This window comes from Neolamprologus brichardi, chromosome 18, assembly GCF_056152115.1.
Source record: "Neolamprologus brichardi isolate AB-2024 chromosome 18, ASM5615211v1, whole genome shotgun sequence".
Classification (NCBI taxonomy): Eukaryota; Metazoa; Chordata; class Actinopteri; order Cichliformes; family Cichlidae; genus Neolamprologus; species Neolamprologus brichardi.
In genome coordinates, this window is record NC_142121.1 from 14861232 (window position 1) to 14875617 (window position 14386).

The 14386-nt window shown below is 39.5% G+C and overlaps 1 protein-coding gene across 3 annotated transcripts in view; it reads right to left on the reverse strand.

The window, feature by feature from the left end:
• Positions 1 to 1484: 1484 nt before the first annotated feature.
• The window catches only part of LOC102795976 (guanine nucleotide exchange factor VAV3-like), a 58052-nt gene continuing 45150 nt past the window's right edge, over positions 1485 to 14386 (reverse strand). For 2 of the 3 annotated variants that reach the window (XM_087831406.1, XM_087831405.1), the window contains exons 24-27: positions 10775 to 10862; positions 10157 to 10286; positions 2977 to 3125; positions 1485 to 2369 (exon numbers count right to left, since the gene is read on the reverse strand). In XM_087831406.1, coding sequence (XP_087687532.1) covers positions 2328 to 2369; positions 2977 to 3125; positions 10157 to 10286; positions 10775 to 10862 — 409 coding nt within the window. In that variant the 3' untranslated portion in view covers positions 1485 to 2327. Of the gene's footprint in view, positions 2370 to 2976; positions 3126 to 4617; positions 4672 to 10156; positions 10287 to 10774; positions 10863 to 14386 lie in introns of all 3 variants that reach the window. The other variant, XM_087831407.1, reaches the window with a different exon arrangement.

Here is a 14386-nt window from a genome sequence, read left to right on the forward strand (position 1 = left end):
AAAAAAATCCTTGCATTTGGAGATACTGGAAATCCTGCAGTCACATTCTTTTACTTTAATTGAGCCATTGCGCTCAAGTTATAACTAATTTAGGACAAAGGATCAACAAATATAATTTCCAAGAGAGGAAATATGTTGCAAATTTTAGCCTGTACAATGCAAATTTGCTGAAAGTGGCACTATTTTGTGCCAAATTTCAGTGTGGCAAAGAAAAAAAACCTACTGTTCTACATCTACATGTTCCTACATCATAACGGTTTTCAGTCGTCTTCCCTGTTCTGTTTGTTTGGACATTATTTGAGCACTGCCTGTTCTCCACTGCGCCTACAAAAACCATATCAGACACAGCTGTGATTTGTGATGCAACCTCGCAGAGCCTTTGTTCCTGCAATGTAACATTTGTCCGAAGAGGGAATAATAGCCTATCCCATTTTAAAAGTGCAATTCAAAGAGCGTGCTTTTATTAAATATTTATGTCAAACACATGGTTAGTTGGGTATTAATGTTTGAAGGAAAACAGCATCGCTTAACGCCCTTGTGCTACCTTGCTCTACAGTGAACAGCAGTTACATCACCCTTGAATCATTCATACTGAAACCAAAAAAAAAAAAAAAAAAAAAAAAAGAGAGAGAGAGAGAGTTGAGGTAAACACAAAATCCGTGGAATGCAAAAGGGCTCTCTGGTTTCCACAGTAAATGATCAAAAGATCAAGGAGCTCAAGTATAGACCTATCCACGCCACACATGTGCTTTTAAAATTTATTTGGCTTTGTAATTCCTTTTAAGCATACACTTTTTCTCTTTGATGTCTAAAAATGTATGAGAACTGGGCAATATATTTGCTCTAGTGTCATTAAATGGTAACACTGTGAAACCACCTTTCTCACTGTGACAAGTTGCCATATTCATTTGTAGTCTTGTAGGCCAGGAATAACCACGGCTGGAATAGGTTGATATTTTGGGAAATGCTTAGAGTTTCTTGGTGAGTGTAACAGAGGACTGATAACTCTTGTGTCTTTCCACTAAATATGAACCTGCAGCCACAAGGAGGTTAGCTTAGCTTAGCATAAAGACTGGCTTCAGTAACCCAACTTGCTATGGAGATTTCAATACCCACCTACCAGCCCCTCTTAAGTTCTCTAACATCACTCGTCATCACTATGGGTTTGCCAGACAACCCACAGAGACATAAAAAAGTCCCCGCTGACAAGAAAGCCCAACACATATACAAGTAAAACCGCACATTGAATGTTTTACAGTTTTGCTTTATTACAAATTGAACAAATGAATTCTAACCTCTCAATAAGTGAGCCTTTATGCCAATGACTGTTTCAAACTTTATATTAAACAGACTAAATTCAGACTGGTATTAACCTTCTCATCTAATTTTGCCAAGGGAGCAAATAAGTATATTTCTCAAAATGTCAAACTATAGCTTTTCAGGCTAAACACATTTTTAATGATTTTCATCAACTCAATGTTTATTGAAGGCTGCACTTAAAGTTGAGGTGATTATTTAAATAAAACAGTATTTAACAGGAATCTAATTTGGGAGATGTAGCTTTATCGGTGGCGTCCTATGGCCACATAATCAGCTGTTTCTCTGCAGATGTGCATCACTTCTGCGTCCACAGGTCCACTGACAAATCAGTCCATCATGGTTCCATCCTTTTTTTCCATGTTCCACCCCTTTTTTAAAATTAGGGTCAAATTCAAAGTTTGGCAGTTACAGTTCTATCAAAGGTTTGTGTCCACGCAGTTAGGAATGCAAAAAACAAAATTAAAGGAAACTGAATGCAAATGTCGACACAGCCATGAGGGCTATAGTGTTCCAGGAAGAGTCAAAAACATCAACACTTTCACTTTAATTTGGTACCTGAGCAGGGCACTATCAGCAGGATCTGTGGTCCAGCTAGATGATTGAGCCTTGCTGACCTCGAAACATGACAACAACGAAAGGCAAGACTCATACCAGATGATGGAGTCATCAATAATAAGAGAAGTTGAGTGGGAGAGGACGGGAAGGGGGAGGGTTATCTAGGCACAGCACATGTACTTCCCAGTGGGCCGCGGGGGCAGACAGGACTGCGTAGGGGTAAGATATGGCATGACGCTCCTGGAATCTGTGATTTGACATTTCTGTGTGAGAGTCTGTCAGAGGACAGGAGAAGGTTTTTAAGGGCACCGCCACCTCCTCTTGTGTCCAAGTCTCTGGATTTTTATCAAAGAGAGATATGACTGTGGGCCCAGACAGTGGCAGAGCAGCATGGCGTTCACTGGAGGGTTTCAGCCTGAATGGGTGCTGAATACACGTTCCAATAAGCGAAGTCAGTCCTCCTCCTCCACATAAGTAGAGGGAAACCATCCCACCTAAGAAGAGAAAAGTAGCATCTAGATCAGCATTTCAAACTCGACCAGACCTCCGCTGATCTTGTGAAGAATTCTTTTCCTGTCACAATGTACAGACTGTTATATGTAGTTTTGATCAGGATGGGTCAATAATTCTGACAATTTGGAGGTGAGTACAAGAGATAATTCATTGTTAACTCTAGGATGAGTGGTAACTGTGACACTGTGCCTGCATGGCAGGGTTGGAGAAGTGTGTTCACAAGCAGTGGCATACTCAGATGTGAGCAAATTTAGTGGCGAGTCGTTGTGCATCGAATTGCATAACAACTGATACTTTGGCTAAACAAACCTGGTAAAAAAACAATTAACTGACGGACGTTTTGTTGTGCCAATGTGACATGTCCCATTAAAACTAAGGAGCTTTTTTCCATTTAACTATGGATGAAGTGGTTCACCCTTCATGACATGCTCACTCACAAGCTCCCTGCCAAACACAGACATTTACTGATTCACCCTTTTTAATTTCATTTTTAATACAAAATATTTGTGAAATATTTATTTGTTGTCCCACTTAGAAATGAGCAAAAAATCCTGCCAGCTGCAAAGAGCAAGTTTGTCAAAGACATACCCTGCCACCGACTACTCCCTTCCACCACCCATTGGGCATCTTGGTGTAGATAGTGATAACGTCTCCCTGTTGCAGAGAAAGCTCCCGCGTGTCTCTGGAGCAGAAGTCGTAGCGTGCAATTGCATAACCCACCACTCTAGGAGAAAAGACTGAAACAGAGAGAGATCTTATATTACTTTTGGACCCATTTACAAAATTTCACCTTATCTTAGACACTGTGAAAACATCTGCTGACACTGATCCAGCAAGAAATATCACACTTACAGATCAGAGTTACACTCCATACAAAAATGTAAGCTGAATTTAATATTTAAAGACAAAGTTTACAGATGTACTGCTGTTTTCAGGGTGAGATTAAACTTTCATGCTCACTTACTGTAAGAAAACTAACAAGGATCAAGAGAGAACTTGAGCCAAACTAAATTCAGTTTATCTAGCTTTCTTATACATGGCTATAAAATTATTATGGTTCATTGATTTTTTCTTTTTTTTAGTACAAAACATATTCCTCACAGGTATTAATCGTAGTAAACTGACTATGCCATTTTGTGAGAATGATAAGGCAGCGATTCTAAAAAGCCTTGACTCATGGGTTTGATTCATGTAAAAGCAAAACCGCAGAGACAGAAATGAGATAATGCTTAAGGTTCACGGGTGAGAGAGGAGAAATGTATCCGACAGCTCAGCTTGGTGTGTCCAAGCACGCAGCCGGGATGAGAGAACTTGGGTTATCATGGTCATGTGATCATCTTATTAAAAGTTAAAGGTGAATTCAAGCGATGCATCCAGCACTTATCAGGTTATCCAAGTTTGTTCCTACGCATGCAGGTCAGGGCTCATATCACACGTGAACACGGCTCTGCATAGGTTTGTTTACCTTATCTGTGAAAACACAGATGACACGACTGTGCAGATATGCTGGACGAAAGGAATACATCTATCCTCTCATGCACACAGACATCCAAAGTTAACCCACATCACAACAACTCAGGTGCTCACTTCCACACACGCATGCTTAAAGGAAGCACAGAGAGAGAGATCATTTAATTCTTAAATATTCTTAATAAACTATAATTTTTGCATTCGTGTCTTGCTGGAAACACGAAAATGTGAAAAACCTCCAGTTATTCTGACTCGGGAGCCTTTACTCATTATTTCAAGAGGGTAACCACCACTGTTGGCCTTAAAGTCACAACTTTTAATGGATACTAAAGCTCAGTTAACTGTTTTATTGTGTAACATATTTGTCACAGTTCATTAAGTGAAACCATACAAACAAAAGCGCATGTCATCTTTTTAATTAGCTGAATTGATAGTGTTATTGTTGGATGTAGTAAAATGTAAATGCCAGCAATGGTGGCTTTGCAGCTCTTTGCCAGTGGTTTGCTGACATTTCTGCAGTTATCTTGACCAAATGGGAGATATCATAGCCGGCAGAAATTCATAACATCTGTGATATTTAATTTCCAGAAGACTGATGTGAGGGTTTTTCCCCAAAGGGGTGACTTATACACTCTGTGTAATTACCAAGGAAAAAAAATGCATTATTTAAAAGAGACAAGAAAACAAGACAGGTCATCTTTAGAAACGTGGACATACAGCGGGGGGAATTCAAAGAGAGTAGAAAAGCTGTACCTGTACCTGACCAGAAAGGCGAGGAGGAGGGAGGAACAAAGCTGCAGCCGCCAGGAGAAACTACAGAGAAACGAAGCGAGTGATGGGAGGGGGTTCAGGCCGTAGTGGGAGCAAAGAGAGAACATAAGCAAAGTAAACACAAGTTTGACAGAAAGAGAGCGTGTTTGTGTGAGGGTAAAGGAGAGAGAAAGAGTAAAAGTTGTCAAAGTCAAAGTACAAGCAAAAAAGCAAATAAGGTTGGGGATACGCAGTGAGAGAGGAGGGCAAAACAGTGAAACCATCAGACAAATTGTTACTGCCCCGGGCACATGCGCAAAATCTTACACAGCACAAACCGCAGTAAGGTGGGTTAAGTGAGTGAGCCTATAATACGTTTTGATGCCTGAAAGTCAGTATAGATATGACTTTTTTTTTTAAACACTTATATGTTGCTTTTTATGCCTCAGTACCAATTCAGCAAAATGTCAGTGGTAGGCAATGGACCAATATTTAAGACAATTGTGTGCTTTTGACATAGCAGAAACAAGTCTGAGAAAGTATTATTCCTAATTCAGGATAAAAATGTGGAGACAGGAGCACTACAGTGTGGCAGTCCTACGCAGAACTGCCAAAACCGCCACAGCCATATAAAGACATTACAAGAGATTTCACAAAATGCTGTATGAAGTCCTTTATTTGGTTACCACTTCTTCTCTAATTGTGGTCCAATCCTAAAAGAGAAAAACTTCAACAAAAATAATCAGAATATATAATTTAGTTTGCTTTAGCATACTAATATATCAGGATAAAATGAATGATAATATGTTTTTCACCAAAGGACCTAACCCAGTGAAAATGAAAAATTGATGGGAGACACTTAATTTGGAGATGGTATGAGCAGGACTGCTGGTCTGAATACTAAAGACTATTTGGGTATACAGATGGATCTACTTGTTGTAGGAATTTCTGTAAAGAATCCCTTTGCCTATTAACGTCCATCATTTTTGGTTTACTATGCTGAATAATAAGTCTCGGGTGTAAACTTTTGGCTACATAGTGTGGCTTTCTTCAACTTTGTGCTGGTTACACTGCATAAAAATCAGCAATAGCAAAATTTTCAGCTTCAGACTAAAAAAGCAGCGGCAGCTTGTGTGTAAGTATACGTCTGAGCAGAAGCACGGTGCTGTGACAAGGCAGCGTCTGGGAATCCACACTGCAAAGCTAAGAGCTCCTGCTCCCATATGAAATCTCACCTGAGCCAGCAGACCCTCATGCTCAGAAAACAACTCCTGTCAGCACAGCAGTATGGTTTCATGCCTTCTCTTTGTACCGTACAGGCGGAGACCAACATGCGTCAAGTGTCCGACCAGAGTTTGCACAACTATTAACATACTAACATAGCATGAGTATTTATACTTTACATGAAAATATTTTTGATTCTTTTGCACAAGAACATATGTGCATGGAACGTGCACAGGGTGACATGAGTTTCTATTATTTAAAATGTGCTATTTATATCAATGTGGGCCAGAGAAATGACCACAAAGCTACAACAACTGAATACTAGAAACCTTGTGAAAATGTATTGCAGGGCTGATGTATTAGATGTTTTCAGGTGAATGCAAGTTGAGTATCTTAAAATTCTTTCAATAATTCTGTCATAAATATTTCCAGGACATTATATATCAATTTTAATGATATTGATATAAGATAACAGACTCCAGTGTCCCAGTAAAAGTTAGACTTAACTACAAAATGATCATCCTGACAGACAACACGAGATCATTGCATTGCTAATTAGTTCCCAACTCAAGCTTTCACACACACACAGGGAAATGCACTCAGTCAGACTTAATTAAAAATTCTAGCTGGGGTTTTTCCAAGCAAATTACTCCAGAGTTTTGATGGCTTTACAGTAGTTCTGCATCTTGTGATTGTTTACTCAGCCTTGCATTCTATTTTCTTTGCTATGAGGTGTCTGTTTTGAGATTGTTGTTGTTTTGGCATGACATCTGTCTTTCCACAGAGGCTGTTTACCAGACAGAGAATACGGTGCCCACTCTAAGTCTGTCTATGGGGGTGGACGACTTAAGGCAATAATAATCTATCCCAGAATGCAATGAGGCAGCGGCAGGTCTGTCAAGAGTTTTTCAGAGACAGCGGCGCGGTGAATGGCAGCAATGCACAAACATGCCTCTTCCAGAGCTGCTTTGAAGCTTGATGCGCTAGGAGACCGATGCTGACAAAGGAGTGAGAGGGACAAGGATGTAGCAGAATTTTACATCCGAAAAGACACAAAGGGCTAACTTTGACTTTGTTCCTGTGTTCAGTTGCTTGCCTCTGCCACTCTTGCGGCAGCTATGGTTGTTTACACATACACCTTATTTTAAGTTAAGACAGTTTACCTCCAGCTGCTTCCTGCTCTTTTACATCAGATCATATTTGCAAACTTTTCCCACTTTTGCGGAAACAGTCACGGTCTCTCGGTTGGACCAGGGGTATCCCCCAGGTGTGTGTCAGCAGGCGGCTGTCACAGGTTTTTTTTTTCCACGGCAAGCCCAAGTAAAATGTCATGTCCTGTCAGGAAAATTGTGAAGCCATCTCAGAGCTGAGCAGAGTGCGGAGTGTGACGTTTGGAGTAGCAGGCTCCTGGTGCTTGCCTCGGGCACTGGGCTCTAACTGGGACCTCGCTTTCCCAAGCCTGGTGAGCTGCAGAGGCTCTTTTATATTTCTCTCACTCGCTGTCTCCGACTCTCTTTTGTGTTTTCCTCTCCTATCTCTCTGACTCCACATCCCTTTGTACTCTTTGCATCTATTAAGACGCAGTAAGATGTATAGGATGAAAACATACACAGATTAACCTGACACACAAATGCACACAGAATAAATAACAATTAGAATAGAAGTAGATCACATATAGGTGGTCTGTTTTATCAGATCTCAGATGGCCATGAATGTCACAAAATCAATGGATTTTAATGTTTTTTTCCAAATTAGTCATCTATAACTGTGAGTCATTTACAATGAGGGTAAAATCAACATAACAAGAACAGCTATTAATAGCCAGCGTAAATCATCATCATTATCCAGATTACGTATCCGGATGCATGTTAATACAACGTATCATCTTTTGCACTGCATTCTCTGTCTCGCCTGTTCTCGCCTTCTGCTGCTGTTATTCTCCGTCTCCGGGCTTCCTCCAAATGTCTATCCACATTTTCTACTTCTGTTTTCTACTTTCTACTTCTAGTGTATGCTTCCTTCTTCACTGAAGACAAACTGAACAAATAATTAGAACAGAATCAATTAATGAAGTCATGTTTTTTATATTCTTCATTTAAAACCTAGATTATACACCACCGCTGATACAGACAAGGACAGCTGGAGACCCAACTGCTGACTACTTCTTTGAAGTCCGCCACCTGGGGCACATGTGTAGTTGTTGTACTATAATGTAAATTCTCCACGGAGTAGTCTGTGCAGTCACAAAAAGCAGGCAGGCACACCGACGGTCACATGGACCCTCGTGCTCGCTGTCTGATGACGAAATTTACGTCAATGGGACCCAAGCGGACCCTAACAGGCTTACTGAACATGTAATCGAAAAAGTTCATGCTGGTTTTTATAGAAAGGTGTCAGAATACAAAGTGCAATGCAGTTTGTTGTGTGCAATGCAGCATCTTGGTGCTACATACAACAACACACCTTCAGGGGTCTAGTGAAGTCAATACGTCAATGGGTCAGGGCTGTTTTGGCAGCAAAAGGTGGACCAATACAATATTAGGCAGGTGGTCATAATGGCATGCCTGATCGGTGTACATTAGTACACCGATCAGGCATGAACTTACTGACGACCTTGCTGTGTCCCTGCACTACTTTCAAGAATGCATGCGGGAGGTCAAAGAATGGTTCCTGAGTAATTCTCTTGTTTTGAATGATAAGAAGACTGAGATTGTGGTGTTCAACAGTAAAATCCCTCGTGCCCAACTCTGTGCTGCCCTGGGTTCCTTTGCTAGCTCTTCCTGTGACTATGTCAGTAACTTGGGTGTACTGCTGGATAGCCCACTCAAACTCGATAAGCAAGTGTCTGCTGTAGTGAGATCTAGCTTCCACCAACTGCGCCTTATCTCTAAGGCTAGGCATTATGTTCCACATGAGGACCTGGAGAAGCTTATTCACGCTTTTGTGACCTCCAGGTTGGATTATTGTAACTCCTTGTACTACGGTCTTCCCTCTTCTCTTCTTCTTAGACTGCAAACAGTCCAAAATGCAGCAGCCCGCCTCTTGACTGGTACCAGGAAATTTTGACATATTACTCCTGTTCTAGCTAGCTTGCATTGGCTGCCCATAAAGTACCGTATTCAATTTAAAATATTACTCCTTACATTCAAAACTATTAATAAATTAGCGCCAAGTTATCTTAGTGAACTTCTCAAACTACTACTCCTGCTAGAACAACAACAACCCAGATCTCGGCTGAAGTCCCGGGGTGACCGTGCGTTTGCTCTGGCTGCCCCGGTACTGTGGAATACCCTTCCTCTCGACCTCCGCGCATCTGATTCCATTGCACTGTTCAAATCACAACTAAAAACCCTTATTTTTAGTTTAGTTTTATTCAATCTTGCCTTTCCCTCTAGTTAATATTTCTTTTATGATTTTATATCATGCACTTTTATGCTCATTTAAATTCTTGTTTGCTCTGTACCTGTTGCTTTCCTATGTATCAGTGACAGCTACCTGCTGGCATACTTAGCACTTGCTTTGGTCCTATTTCTATTATCCTCCTCCTATTCTCTATCTTACTTGTTAAGCACCTTGGCATACCCTTGGTTTTTAAGAGTGCTTTATAAATAAAGTTTATTATTATTATTATTATTATTATTATTATTATTATTATTATTACTATTAAATACACCGATCAGGCAGTTAAATCTTAAATGACATGAGAAGACCAACCGAGCAAAAAAAAAAAAAGAGGTTCGAAGATAAATCTGCTGCTGTCTATGCTATGCTATTCCAAGGGGAATCATGTTAGCTCATTATGCTGAACTAAGTGTTTCTAACATGTCTCAAATGGTAGGAATATGACAGCCTTGGGTATCAAGACAGAGGTATTAGACACTTAAGTGTCTAATAATGAAACAACTGCTTTGTCAACATGTTTTTATTTATATATAAAGCAAGAGTGTATAGTACACTGACTTGACTGTAATGTAAGAAACTGTGTAGTAGGTGAGAAACTGATTCCAGCAAATGGTTTTGGGGTTTAGAGTGTTTTATTGTGTCTATGAGATGGCATGGGAAATATAGACCACTGACTATATCCATCATAAAGACAGGTTTAAACTTCCCAGGGAAAAAAAAAAATACTACTCGCCTTGCTTTATCTGACCTTGTCTGTTGTAGCAAAAGTCTGACCCTCTGGTCCTCCAAACAGGTCAAAACAAATGCTCAGAATATCTTTCAGCTACAACTGGATAAAGCTCTGATCTGAACTTGGAGCTTTTCAGCCTGTCATACAGATACCATCAGGAAAGGAACCTGAATGTTTGCAAAGCAGACTTACCACTCCCGACCTTGGTAATGGCCGTGGGCACGTTTCCATTGGGCTGTTCCCTGTAGGGGTGCTGTAGAGTGGTGTCGAGACTGCTGAAACCCTCCTTTAGAGAGTGCTGTTGGTAGTATTCCACCAAGTCCTGTGTCAACCACACAAGAAAACAAAATGTACCCTAAGCACCGCTAAGCCATAAAAATACAGACTGTATAGTGCACAAGTCTATAGAAGTGAATGCAAGGACAAGTTGAAAGGTTAGCTGCTCATTATTCTTGACAGTACAAGCAATGCAAATACAGAGAGTATTACAGAGAAAGTGTCCATGGGGCAGCATACCACAATGTATTTTTTTTTACATCAATGTCAAGTGCAAGCACTGAATACATTTGAATATCAGCTGCTGCGATATAAAACATTTCCCTGTGGCTTTCTAAGTGGGTACAAACATGTCAAAATAAACCAGTGGAAGTTATATAATTTTAATTTTAAAAAGTACATTTTTACTTGTATGGAAATTGCATTTTTCTCAAGAGAGGTCTGCAAAAATAGTGGAAAGTCAAAATGATTATGCTTATTAATGCTATAGCAGATTGTAGGCTGCAAAAATCCATACAAAGATAAAGCCATTACCAGCACAGTTTTGAACACCCGACTCTCGGCGATGTAAAAGCCTCCATCCTTGGTCAGAATCTTAATGTGCTTGACTTTATCATTGAACCTGTGGAGGATGAATAAGACATGGGTTGTTAATCAAGTAGACATGCTTCTGTATCAGTCCAGTCTCTATGATGAACTGTCACTAAGGTCTGTCTGTGCTGAGAGTTGGTTACTATGCTGAGCCAATTTCTATCTCTTACCAAAGCACCGTATAGTCAAAATTATGCTAGAATTAGACTGATCCTTTTATTATAATTCACAAAAAAATGTAGAAAAACTAAAAAATGAAGCCAGGGGCTTTGTTCGGTGTTCAGTGCTGCCAAAAATATGTTGCCTACCCCAGCTTTAAATACATTAGCTGACACAGTGTCACAACTGTGCTCAGGGTTAGACAACAGTAATTATTTTACTCATAAATTATACTCTATAACAGTTTCTAATCAGCCAGTCACAAATAGACAGAATAACAAGAGTGTCAGCTTTTGACAGCCACCATAATACCAAAGTACAGCGTGCCCTCTTTTTACTAAGGAATGTGAATTCTGCAATAGAGTTGCCTAATTACTGCTGCTGATTGTATGGACTTGGTGTGTTTGCCACACTGAAAGTTAGCACAATTGCATTACAACTAACTGTAAACATAAGTTGCAATTGGGTGATATTTTTAATTAAACGACTAAATCATCACTCAGTGCTGTGCAAAATTCTTGAGCCATCTCTCTCTTTTTTTTTTTATATTTTTCAACAGTTGTCCAAGGTTCATTTATTCATTCATTTTCAGTGCAGTCTTTGAACCTGACCGCTTTCAGAGGAATGCTTTTTGTTTGTATATTTTTTACTAAGTCATATAGCATTGAATTTTAGTCAAAGAGCAGCTGTTAAGAAGCATTTCCCAATTAAAGGAAACAGGCTGAAGTATGGCAAATTACACAGGAACTGGACTGAAAAATCACTGGCCAGGTCTTATGGACTGATGAATCAAAACTTTACATTTTTGCTGCATAGTTATCATACAGTATGTACTGAAAAGAGTACGGCAGAGGACAAATGCTACAGTCATGGCTTGGAGCTGTACTTAAGTCAAATTTTGATGATCTTGACAAAAGTGATGAAATTATAAATGTAGAAACTATTGTCAGATGTTGATTCGGTGTGTAATACCATCTGGAAAGTATCTGATTGATAAACTTCTAGCATGACAATAACCCCGAACACACTGTCAATGCAGCAAAAGGAGACCTGGATAAAAAAAAAAAAAACAATTGAATGTGATCTGCCATGGATTGGGCTCCCCGGGGCTTGGACCTCAACATTAATGTGATGTAAAAAGAAGAAGAAGAGCTTTAAATGTCTTTCAAGAGGCATGGACAACTATTCCTGGAGACTACTTAAAGAATATACAAGAAAGCCTGCCTATGATACTTCGGGTTTTGTTGAAGAATAAGTGTGGTCTCTAGCTTGTTAAAATTGGACAAACCTTTTTTTGCCTTGTAGACTGTATTCCCATGTATGTTTGCAAACATTTCAATAAAACACTGCATCTATTTGAGATTATAATACTATATATAGTTATATGTTTTAATGTAGGAGTGTTTGAAGTGGTAGTGAAAGTAAGTTGGGAGTTTGAGCCATTTCCTGTACTGTGCTGTATCTAACATGTCCTTGATATACGAAGACAGACTGAAAATCTCTCAGTGCAGTGTATAACCAATGAAAATAATATTTTCAAGTTGCATGTACGACTGTATGGATGTACTGAATGTATGACTGTACTGTAAGTAACATGTTACTGATTTGCAGTCATAGGGTGCCTAACACACAGAGACAGATAACCCCTGTTTGGTGAAGGCAAGATGTTTCCTTCCCTCGTAGAGGCTCCCAAGGTGTTACACACATGCAAACAGCATTCAGCACACACACAAACTGACCGCTTGTAGTGTTTGACACCAGACAGTTCCAGTTGATTAGTAGCAGCTCTCTGTGTAAAGCTCCATTATCTCAAATGGCCATCCTGATAATGATCTTAAGCATTGAGACAGGCAATTAGGATTGGAGTGTTCAGAAACCGGCCCTGTACATCAAAGCTTTGAATGAGGAACGGTATGAGTCCACCAAACCAAATGGGCTGGAATGGTGTGTCACAGTCTGAATAGTCTTAACATCCAAACACTATTTCAGAGTGCACCCTCACTTGTTATAATCTCTTGGAGCCATCATGGCAGGTCAGAGGGACTCGATAGTCCTTTCTTTTTTAACAGAGTGAACAAGCTTTGATGTGCCCTGAAACGTATTCACTAGTTAAATGGACAGGGCTGTATTTGAAAAGAGGAGTACGCAGGCACTCCGCTTGTAGATAAAGCAGTCATTTGTTGAGGCCTTAAGGGAAGTATGTTTTATCTACAACTCAAGTGTGTTTCTAGCCATCTTTTGAAATACACAGACTGATAACTGAAGAGCATCAAACAGTCTGATGCAACGCTATCAAGTTTTTGTTGAATATACGTCTGAGACAGATGGTGAAATAGACTATACGATTCCCCGTCTTTCCCATGCTATATTCAGTTGAATAACTGTCATACAATAACAAAAATGAACTTCTACAAATGTTAGGCATGATGTGCAAATGCCGGACAAGGTCTCCTTCACCAAAAAATGTTTTTAACTAAAACTAGAAAAGTTTTGAGAATTTTGTACTTTAGCAGTGAAAAATGTGTCTTTCAAGGAACATTGTTAATCTAACTCTATATTGTCACAATTACAGGCTTTAGAGAATCAGAGTACAAATACAAAATGCAGCTTTTCAATGATGATTTCATTCATTAAGGGGAAAAAGCCATACAAACCTACCTGGTTAAAAATGCAAAAAAGTAATTGCTCCCCTTGTTAAATAATGAAATAACTGTGATTAACCTGTTTTTTTTTAAATCTGAGTTCAATTTCATTAGCCACACCCAGGCCTGGTTACTCCTACACCTGCTGATTCACTTAAATAGAACCTGTCTGACAAAGTGAAGTAGGCTAACAGATCTATTAAAAAAAAAAAAAAGAAAAAAGAAAAAAAAAAGCAACACATCATGCCACAAACCTGAATAAACATCTGAGACACAAAGTCACTGGAAAAGAGTTACAAAGCTATTTCTAAGCTTATAATGTGAGCCATTATTCGACAAATGGAGAAAACCTGGAAGAATTGTGAACATTCCCAGGAGTGGCAGGCCTACCAAAATTAATCCAAGAGCACATGGATGACTCATCGAGAAGGTCAGAAAGAACAGCGTCTCAATAACTGCAAGCCTCGCCTGGCTCAGTTAAAGTAAGTTTTTGTGATTCAGCAATAAGGAAGACGCTGGGTAAAATGGCATTCATTGGAGAGATTCAAGGTAAAACCACACCACCACGAACCAATATAAACACTAAGGTTAGACTTAAATTTGCTGAAAAACATCTTGATGACTTTTGGGAAAATATTCTATGGACTGATGAGACAAAAGTTATGTTATACCAATAGTCAAACATGGTGGTTATGTGATGGTCTATGGCTGCTTTGCTGCTTTAGGACTGACACGGCTTGCTTTAATTACTTAA